General features: G+C 42.7%; 1 protein-coding gene and 1 pseudogene across 3 annotated transcripts; one reads left to right on the plus strand and one right to left on the minus strand.

Annotated features, from left to right (window-relative positions):
• Positions 1-1,296: 1,296 nt before the first annotated feature.
• LOC136450518 (transcription factor TGAL1-like) lies at positions 1,297-7,329 on the plus strand. 3 transcript variants are annotated; one of them, XM_066450990.1, is made up of 12 exons: positions 1,311-1,349; positions 1,459-1,691; positions 3,141-3,244; positions 3,727-3,800; positions 3,921-4,127; positions 4,658-4,732; positions 4,819-4,878; positions 5,225-5,302; positions 5,394-5,445; positions 5,756-6,027; positions 6,323-6,571; positions 6,930-7,329. In XM_066450990.1, the coding sequence occupies exons 2-12, from the start codon at positions 1,603-1,605 to the stop codon at positions 7,074-7,076; spliced, it is 1,407 nt and encodes a 468-aa protein (XP_066307087.1). In that variant the 5' UTR covers positions 1,311-1,349; positions 1,459-1,602; the 3' UTR covers positions 7,077-7,329. The 3 variants fall into 3 exon arrangements, with proteins under 3 accessions (XP_066307086.1, XP_066307088.1, XP_066307087.1); XM_066450989.1 differs by having other exon boundaries at positions 1,297-1,691; XM_066450991.1 differs by having other exon boundaries at positions 1,297-1,691; positions 6,389-6,571.
• A 235-nt stretch (positions 7,330-7,564) lies between these two features.
• Positions 7,565-10,239, minus strand: LOC136455159 (dihydropyrimidinase-like; annotated as a pseudogene).
• Positions 10,240-10,244: the final 5 nt, after the last annotated feature.

The raw sequence follows: 10,244 nt of genomic DNA on the forward strand, positions 1-10,244 counted from the left end.
TTGCTTTCCTATCTTTTTTTTGCGCACCGTGCCTGCGAGGCATCTGTGCCTCCATCTTTTTCCGTCCGGTCTCAAAGCCTCGGTGGCCCCGCGCCCTTAGTGTCTCCGCGCTCGACGACTAGGCAGCTTCGTGCCCTTGTGCTTTGGTGGCTACGCGCCCGTGGCTCCCCACCCCTGCGCCTCAGTGGCTCCATGTCTGGCGCCAGGTAGCTCCGCGCCCGCGCCGGTGCCCCACGCCCCTTGCTTGTAGAGGGTGTTTCAGGGAAGACCCGCGCGCACATTCGAGGAGCCAAGCGAAGCTACTTTTCTAGGCTCCCTCAATCTCATTTGGCTTCAGAAAGCGCAAAATGCGGGAGGAGTAGAACAGAGGTAATCGATTACCTTTGATCGTCTTATTTGGTTGGTTGCGACCCGAAGCTACTCCTGGAGCTGGTCCAAGAGCACTACCAAATGGACACTACATAGTTTATCTTAGCAAGGTGCAAAGGTTAACATGTCCACAGGTACTTTATTAGTAAGACAAAAGTCACAAACATGTAAATTTCTAGCACATGCTAAGATGGTCCGCGCCAAATGAAAAACTGTGTGGGTGGGTGGGCACTGGGCAGTCAGTGGATGAGTAGTAGAGAACGGGAGAGGTAAGAGGATGAAAGAGAAGAAAAATACTTTCTATTGTTTGCATCATGTTCTAAAATAAGGTGTAAGATGGTGCTGGACTAGTCCCTCCTCCTGATCAGGTCTGTTCAGCTGCGTTTATAAGCCACTGCTGCTGACTGCAGCTAGTTCAGTTCTATAATGATTGTACAGTGACATATGAGAGAGAGAAATAATGTTCGTTCGCTGTTCGCTTGAACTACTTCGGCACAACAAATCAGCATCGGCCAAATTTCAGCGAAATGAACAGGGCTACGCACAACCGACGATAACGGCAACAACTATAAAAATATAGGAGTCATACAAGAATTTTACATGAATTAATTATTTTTTACAAGAAAAACACATAGAACTCCCGCGTTTTAAAGAGGGCCTAAACACACTTCATTTGTTTCTCCTCTCTCCTCTTTGCACCGGATTAGAACGCACAATGAAGGTGCCCTGGCCCCTGGCCCCCTGAGCCTGCCTCAGCGCTGGCCACTGTGTGCGCGGAAGCATGGGATGGATGGCTCCCGCCTAGAGATTGGTATGGTCCAAACGTCACTCCTCCTCCGGTGGCGGTGGGGACTCACAAGTCCGTGAAATCATTATAAAATGGCCGCAGTTCGAGGCATTGGCAACCTCTGCTGCCCCTGCCGCCGCTGGAGTGGATGGACCCTCCTCCATTTCCTCCTCGCTTCGCCCAAACACAACCGGTTGCTTTCTCAACCCACCACCTCTTCCCTTCCTCAATCACCTCACAACGCAACCCCTGTCAAATCGCCCCGCTGATCAGGCGTGCAAAAATCCAAACTTTTTCGACAGGACCCTGCTGGTGCTATACTCTTATCTCGGAGGCAGAAATCATCTGCTTCTGCTTGGCTTGCGATGCTTGTTTGAGTGCGCGGGCCTGCGGCGAGGTGAGGCGACAGCGGCGCCGGGCGGTTGCATGGTGATTGATGGTGGCCGATGGAGAGTAGACGAGGAGGGTCTGCGGCGGCGTCGGCGGAAGATGCGGGCGGGGCGATGCCGAGCTTTGGGCCACCTCAGCACGCCATGTATGTTCCCGCGTCACCGCTTCTTCATTTGTTCATGGTTTCTTCCTTCCCCGTTCACCTATCCTCCCGTTTCTGCGTGCTCCTGGCATCCTGTGGTTGTCTCACTTGTTCCTGGCATGAGCATCATATGATCCCTGGTTATTGTTGATTACTTTCTAGTTAATTGATCATTGTACTGCGCAGCGCAGCGCATGGATTGCGGTGGTGATTGCTTCTGCTTTCCAGGAGAAAAAGTGGATTGCTTTTTTTCTGACTAGACTAGACCTTCACTTCATGTGTTGTAATCATTGGATGATAACTTTGTTATCTGTAGTAAGGTTTCTGTTGGCCTTATGCTCCAGTAGTGCAACTGTGCAAGGACTGAGATGAGCAATGGTTTTCATTGATGTGCCATGCTGCCTCACTTCACTGCACTGGCCTAACAGTTTGGCAGCTTGCCCTCGTCAACTGTCTGAGGCTTGGCTTGTTGTCACTGATCACTGGACCACATATGCATGTCCCCAACCAGGGTACTGGAGATCATCACGGTGGTAGGGCCATATCTTCATGATAGCGGAAGAGGGGCCTAGGGTTGGGCATGCGTAACCCAACTCATATGGGTTAGTGAAAGCTTAGTAGATTCGGTATACTGCGTGGGATAGATTGTACTGAGCATCTCAAGCACTATATATTAGAGTACACCGACTTGCAGGCAGGTTGCCTCCCTGGATACATATGCCAATACTGGATTATAAATCCAGACTAACATCCTTCCCATGGTCGTAGCGGGAGCATCGCAAAGATCAGACTGGAGAAGAAGCCGAAGACTAACACCCCCCCCCAGTCATTGCACCATCGTGACTGGAGTACAAACCGATGAGTAGCTCATTCGAATGTCATGTTAAAATGTATGTTTTTTTTTTTGTTAGCCCACAAAGATCACCGGCTCAGGTGAGTCGATCACTTACCAGTCTTGCCGACCACGGTCGAGCACGACAGACGTTGTCCGACCACACACTATGGCTCGAGGTAGAAGAAGAGAGGGAGAACAGAGCATACACACACAGCCAAAGACACCAGCGTTGGCCGAAGCCCTGTATAGAAGATGGCAAATCTAAACTCTCTTTACCGAGTTGCAGTGTCAAACTATATATACAACTCTATCCATCTAGTCCTAGTCCAGCTGCCATGCTGCTACAGTTACTAGATATGACAGCAGGGCTGACTTTGGCGCCTGTCCCTGCTGTGGCTACAGTGCGGCAGGTGAGCCGTTCGGTGCCTGTCCCTGCAGCTGCTACAGTGCGGTAGCAGGGAGCCCTTTTCGACGCCGCCTTCACCTGCTGCGCATTCACACAAGAGATGCAGAAGATTATCTAATATTTTTACTGTGCAAAACCTTTTTTTCTAAAAACAAATGTATATAGTTTTTTTATGATTAATATTTTATTTTGATGAACAATGCCATTTCAGCCACACAGATGTGAACAGCATGCAACCTTCTCGAGTTACTGACTTTGGGGCACTTGCACAGTCAGCTGGATTCCGAATAGAAGATCTTGCTAACCTTAATGCAAGTATGTTTTCAGTTCTCAATCAAATATGCTAGAAATTACTTCTTATATATGTTTTTCTATTCGTATGGGAAGTTCAGTCATGTGTAATGTGTATTTTTCTAGCATCGGGAATATATGCATTCTACCCATACGCATATGGCCTTCCATTTTTAAATCTGATAGCTAGTTGTACTCTGCCATTCAGTTATTGGTATGCTTGCTCACAGCAATTACCAAAGGTATAATTTCTGTTTACCATGTGTACATGTAAGCTGTAAAACTGGGATTATATTTTGAACGTAAGTAAAACTGGGATTATAATCTGTAGCTGCCACCACAGACAGCAGAGGTCTCACCTTGCAAGCATTGCCACTGTGGCTGTACACAATTGCAACCCCTTTCATACAAGCAGTGGATCAGTTCTATGGATGTAGATGAACTACTAGCTTTTCTGTTCAATTACCCATAGTTTGAACGATTCTCCTTTATCTTCTCATATTCAGATGCTTTGTTCAATCTGAAGCCAAATACCCATACAATTAACAACAGTCCTCTTCAGTTTGGAAGTTATGGGAAGGTATGCAGGCAGGCCACACACTAAAAATTCTGGTCACTGATCAAAAGCCCGTTAATTTAGTGATGTTCCATACTTCCATCCATATCAGGAGTTGACACAGATTTGTTTTCCTATTTGTAGCCTATTTCTCCTCATATAAATACTACAGATGCAGCAACAGCTGCAACAAGAATTGACCCTCAGTCGCTAGAACAGCAAACAGGAGCACAATCAAATCTGGTGGCATTACCAACTGGTAACATCGAGAATTGGGGAGAGTCAGCTATGGCTGGTAGCCCTATGACTGACACATCTACAGATCCAGACACTGATGAGAGGAACCAGATGGTAGTGACCATTCTCAGTTCACTCCTTCCTTGGTCTGTTTTATTAGATGAATATGATATGCTTGGTTTTTGCAGAATATTCGTACTCAGGTTTTGCTGTTTTGGAGGTTTCTGTTGTGCTTAAGAAGAATGCTTGACTTCGAAACATGCATGTTTATTTTTCAGTTTCATACATATGCATAAATACTCTGAACGGATTGTAGGCATTAAGGTTCTCTTGCACGAATAATATGGATGGCGCATTAGATAAAGCCATTGCATATACAAGTATGATTTGCTCCCAATCTTTGACGAACTATTGCATGACTGTTGGTCAATGTCTAGCTGCTGGCAGGATTCTTTTCATATTTGGAAGCCTGGTGTATGTTCATCATCCTTAACGAAGTGATCAATTGAATTACGCTTGCCGTTCAACACACTTAAATGGATTTCTTGTTGGAAAGAATGCTTCAGTGTTTATATGCTTATCTTTTTGTAACATTGATCAGCATATACTAAAGTATACCAGTTTACTAATTATGTGCCTATCAGTTTGAACAAGGACTGGTTGCTGGCCCCACAGCTTCTGATTCTAGCGACAAATCAAGGGACAAACTAGATCAGAAGGTACTCTTATCACTATATTATGATACATTGATCACGTGTTAATCCACTGCTGAATGTAAATATTATTTATATATTTGTTAAAACAGACACTTCGGCGTCTTGCCCAAAATCGTGAAGCTGCCAGGAAAAGCCGTTTACGAAAGAAGGTGATTTGGAACATTACTGAATTTTCGCTCCTTTCAGATTCAATTTATCTTCATCCTCTCGTCACCTAGTGTGGTACCAGTCTTGCCACTACATTTTTTTTGAGAAATCTTTTCATTTGAACAGAGTATTACATATTATTTTACACATGAGCTCTATAAGTACTTAGTAGACTATGCATCCTGACATAATTGTGTGGCTACTGCTTCTTGTACCTGCAGTTGTAGATCACATTAGCATTTTTACGGCTATGATACTTACCTCCCCCTCCCCCTCTTCAACTATTTATCTTTTGTTGCATCATTTTGGTAGAATTAATTTGCACCCTTCACCTTATGTTTTCTTCAGGCATACATCCAAAACCTTGAGAGTAGCAGACTGAAACTTTCTCAGTTAGAGCAAGAGCTTCAGCGGGCTCGTCAACAGGTCTTTCTATTTACATTCATAATTTGAAAGTTGTTTCTGGAATTAAACATGCTGCACATGTGTTGACCAATGTGTCATTTTTCTCCGTCAGGGTATTTTTATTTCGACATCAGGAGATCAACCTCAATCAACAAGTGGAAATGGTAATACTACACTCACATGTCTCTTTCTAAAAGGTCTACTGTTTACTATTCATTATGGGGCTTGACTTCTGTGCCCTTTTCTTGGGTGCTCCTTGGCTCTTATGAGTTATGGATAAAATAAGGACACAGCTAACAAATGAAATAAGCTATGGTACGGTAGCAAGACATACTTGAGTTCCTAAAGAATTATTATGACTTCCTTAACATTAGAAATTTACAGGCAGTTTTACCCTTAAAAGCATCGGAATTTGTTTTTTTTATTTCATCATAGTGCTAGTTCCCTTCTATGTTGATGCTATCTGATCTGTAGGAGCTTTGGCATTTGACATGGAGTATGCACGCTGGTTGGAGGAGCACAACAAACATGTAAATGAGTTGAGGGCTGCAGTCAATGCACATGCCGGCGATAATGATCTTCGTGGTATTGTTGATAGCATTATGGCGCACTATGACGAAATTTTCAGGCTCAAGGGTGTGGCAGCTAAAGCAGATGTTTTTCATGTGCTGTCTGGGATGTGGAAGACCCCTGCTGAGAGATGTTTCATGTGGTTAGGTGGCTTCCGATCATCTGAGCTTCTTAAGGTACTAATCTAATGGTTTTATTTTGAATGCACAATTAAATTTCTTGACCTCTTGGCTCTTGCCCCTGAACTGTTTGGTTAGGTCCCCTTATGGGAGTTTTGATTCCAACTGAAATGTTTGTTCATTCTAATCTGACATGTCTAACTGCAAATCTGTTAATTGTACTATTGTAGTATCTAAGTACCTCATACAAAACGCAAGATGATAAACTTCTGTCCTTCCGAGACAAACTTCTGAACGAGATGCTCATGTTCTCCTCTATTCTTTCGATTTTATACCAACATTACTGTTGCAGTTACTGGCAGGTCACCTAGAGCCTCTTACTGATCAGCAGCTTGTTGGTATATCCAACCTGAAACAGTCCTCCCAACAAGCTGAAGATGCTCTTTCTCAAGGGATGGAAGCATTACAACAGTCGCTTGCAGAAACTCTAGCATCTGGATCCCTGGGCCCTGCTGGACCTTCTGGCAATGTTGCAAATTACATGGGACAAATGGCGATGGCTATGGGAAAACTTGGCACCCTTGAGAACTTTCTACGACAGGTTTGTCATGCAAAATCACGGACTTGCTCATTTCATAACACTGTGTTATCTTTATTTTCCTTAATTTGCTGGCTACTCTTTGAGGTCTTTTCTGTAGACTATATCAGCTACATGATATTCTTAAATCCATATCTTTAAGAATAAAATTTTTGAGCAGCTTATACAAGCTTAATCTGAAATGACAAATGAATTATTGCAAAGGTTCACGATTATCAAAAGATGTCGATAGATAGTGGCATACAAAATCAGAGGCACAGATTTTGATTTGAAGTGATCTACTTTAGCAGATATCTTTATCAAAAGAACTTTAGCAGATGTAGCAAGGAAGTACATAATTTTTTAACAATGTCATCTGCAGGCTGATAATCTACGGCTGCAAACACTTCAACAAATGCAACGCATCTTAACTACCCGACAATCAGCACGAGCCCTACTTGCAATAAGCGACTACTTCTCTCGGCTGCGTGCTTTGAGTTCTCTTTGGCTTGCCCGTCCAAGAGAATAAATTCAATTAATTCATAAATAGGATAATTTTTTGTACTGTCTCTAGTATGTCCATTAGTTTCTTCACATTGCTCATGTGTTAGTGAGATATTTGGATCGATCTATGATCTTATGAAGGGATGACATGTATGTGTTCAAGTGAACAGTCAGTTCATATTGTAGGCCATCATGGGTTATTGGACAAGTTTGTAACAATTTTGGAGAAAAAAACAGAGTTGTAAATACATCCGGAATAATATAAGATCTTATGAAGGGATGATATTGGAGGATATGATCGACGAACAAATAAGTGCAACATCACTGTTGGGTGATACGGCATGATTATATCCAAACTAAACAGTTGAATCTGTTTGCAAAGTTATGTTCTTCCAAAGAAATCACAGTACTGCGTAGGCCATCCTTCATGAACAATCAGCAATCATGCTCTTTTAGCATGTATATTGGGGATAACTCATGATGAATATGAAGGATTTAACATTACAATGCGAGTGATAAATGTGATAATATGATTTATTGGAATATCAAATTGCTAGTTGCACAAATTGACCAGAACTAATAAATTTTCTTAGTCACAAGTGTGTTTGATGTACATAGGCAAGCTAAGGCCTTAACCTATCCTGAACCTGATCGTTAAATAAAGTGTTCTGTATAGACAATACACATGGAACGAACGGTGTTCACCTTTGGAGCAACTCGTTCTTGAATCGGATGGGGGGCTACTGCCAGGTCAATGGCATCAACAGCTGTCCATAGCTATGCACCAGCTTTACCACGCTGTACAGGGGCTCGGAGGGAAGCTCTGTAGATGGCGTCGGACTTCTCAATCCCATCAAAGACATAGCCGAAAGGTGGGCATCATGACGTATCTTCCTGAACCAGGTGCAATGTTCAGAATGCCATCCTCCCATACCACTCGGCCCCTTGAGATTGTGATTTCCACCATTCCCTACACGAAATGAACATTAGTAAATGATGCACCCACAAGTTGCAAGTTCCACACTAAATACTGCTGATTCATGTGTGCAAAGAAGAACCAACCTTTCCTTTCCTGCCCTCGTACACATTAGTGTTGGACCTCGAATGGTGTGTGTGAGCACCCATCACAAAGCTCCTTTCAGGATTCAGGATTATGATATCTGCGTCAGATCCTTCCAGGATTGCTCCTTTCCGAGGGAATATGTTGAAGATCTTGGCACTGAAAAGGGTTGAGTAATTTGTATCATTGTTGTTTGCTAGTTGAACGATGCATTTTGACATGACAATCTGGTTACTGCTAAACTAAACCCTGGTTCAAGCAGATTTAATGTGTAATACCATTCTGTGCTTGTCACTCTGACATAGTCGGTTACAGAAATCTTGCCAGTCTCCTGTGTATGGTGCATAAATATCAGAGTAGAAGAACTGAATAGAGAACCTACAGAATTCTAACTGTTATTTTCTTTCAACCGTTTCACAAACTGAACTTACCACCATGCTGTCCCAAATTATATGCATCCGTTCCTCGAGACCTGGGTTCAAGTATTCAGGAGAGATATGTCTCAAGATCTCCTGTACAGATTATAGATCCCACTATCACTTTAGCATTTAAGTACAGAGGCCCTACCATTTACACCATTGGGGATCTTCCGAAAATCATCAGAACCAAAAGCTTTCTGTGTGGAGTTGAATGTGTGCAGTGATCAGTACCTACAAGCTGCAACAAAGTACAGTTAGATGTTTATGTAACTATGCAAAATGCAACATAAGTTTCCTTCTCCATAGCAGGTAATGTAAACATTGCCTCTCAGCAATTAATATAACCATCTATTCTATGAAATAACTACAGTTTCCACTGGTGAAGAAAAGCTGAAAGACAATATGCAATTGTTGACTCCACAGTTCAAGTGTATGACACAAGTGTGTCACCTGTAAAATTCCCCGCGAAGAGCAGCTTGGAGTGCTTTACCATGCCCTGCTTCCCGGATTGGAGGACTCATCACATACCTAGAAGCATCGTATGAGATAAAATAATATATAATCCGAAAAACATTACTACCGAGTTGTTCCCATTTACTTTGAAGCAATTGTGAAGTCAGGATCCCAAAGCCAAGAATCATCAAGGCACTAGTCCAGAAACCACAGGTTCACCAATGACTCTCTGCCCTGCAAGTTTTTACAATATACCATAGTCCAGTTACTGAATATTGCTAAATTTATGTCAAGCGAGTATTCAGTAAATGATCTATCTAAAGAATCATTCAACAGTAGTCTCATTTAAGGTAGTTTCCGGGTCCAAGTAGAAATCCAACTAATTCTGGAAGAAAAGATGCCAGGGTGGCTGACCTTCTCTTTTAGCCTTGGCAATCTCATCCATCGCGTCGAGGCTCATCACATGACAACAACGTACATTGGCGTATTGATGAACTTGCTAAACGGATTGCCCGTGCAGTTGCTTCTCCTTCTAACTGCAGTGAATAAGAAAACAAATTATTCACTTTGAATAGCTTAATGTGAGAATTAATGACAAAAGTTCCTGAGGGGCCGTAACTATTATTATTATTGAAAACCTGAACATATCAAGGAGCATAACAGAAGAAGAGAAGGTTGAATTTGGGATTACAATTGGAGGTCTTGAGAGAGCATGCCCTTCTGGACCAGTTATCCCAAGGTCAATCATCCGCTGTTGTCCTCGGCAACAGCATCCCCATTCTCTGCATGAACCATAGCAAGGGCACCAAGCGACTTGCATTTCTGTAGGCCTTGCAGGAGGAGGTCATCGGTGACCATCAAGGAGCCTTTATATGCCATGAAAAACTTGAAAGAATTTATTCCTGCAATTTCGAAATTGATATTTAATAGGATCTACTTCAAAATCTAAAAACCATGTCATAAAATTGTAATGATGTTGTCCTTTTAAAAAAAACTGATTCTAATGTCAATGCATAGGAGTTGCTTTATGTAACGAAGTTTGATTTAATTTCTTAAGAAAATAAGTAACAGAACAGAAAAACCAAAGCGTATATACACTGACCATGTTCCTTAACCATCACTTCCATTTCCCTTGCAACCTCATCATTCCACTTTGTAATGGCCATGTGAAAGCCATAATCCATGGCAGCTTTTGCTGCCTTGTGCTTGTAGGACTCCAAGCCTGCAGTCAAGTTGCCGTTCACAGGAATGACAAAGTCAA

The sequence above is a fragment of the Miscanthus floridulus genome, chromosome 5, assembly GCF_019320115.1.
Source record: "Miscanthus floridulus cultivar M001 chromosome 5, ASM1932011v1, whole genome shotgun sequence".
In the NCBI taxonomy this organism is placed as follows: Eukaryota; Viridiplantae; Streptophyta; class Magnoliopsida; order Poales; family Poaceae; genus Miscanthus; species Miscanthus floridulus.

Bases quoted from the DNA above. Each gene is read 5' to 3' on its own strand.
- LOC136450518 (XM_066450989.1), top strand. From the start codon at position 1,603: ATGGAGAGTAGACGAGGAGGGTCTGCGGCGGCGTCGGCGGAAGATGCG. The intron at 1,692-3,140 runs GTATGTTCCCGC...ATGCCATTTCAG, and splicing joins GGGCCACCTCAGCACGCCAT to CCACACAGATGTGAACAGCA. The intron at 4,128-4,657 runs GTAGTGACCATT...TGTGCCTATCAG, and splicing joins CTGATGAGAGGAACCAGATG to TTTGAACAAGGACTGGTTGC.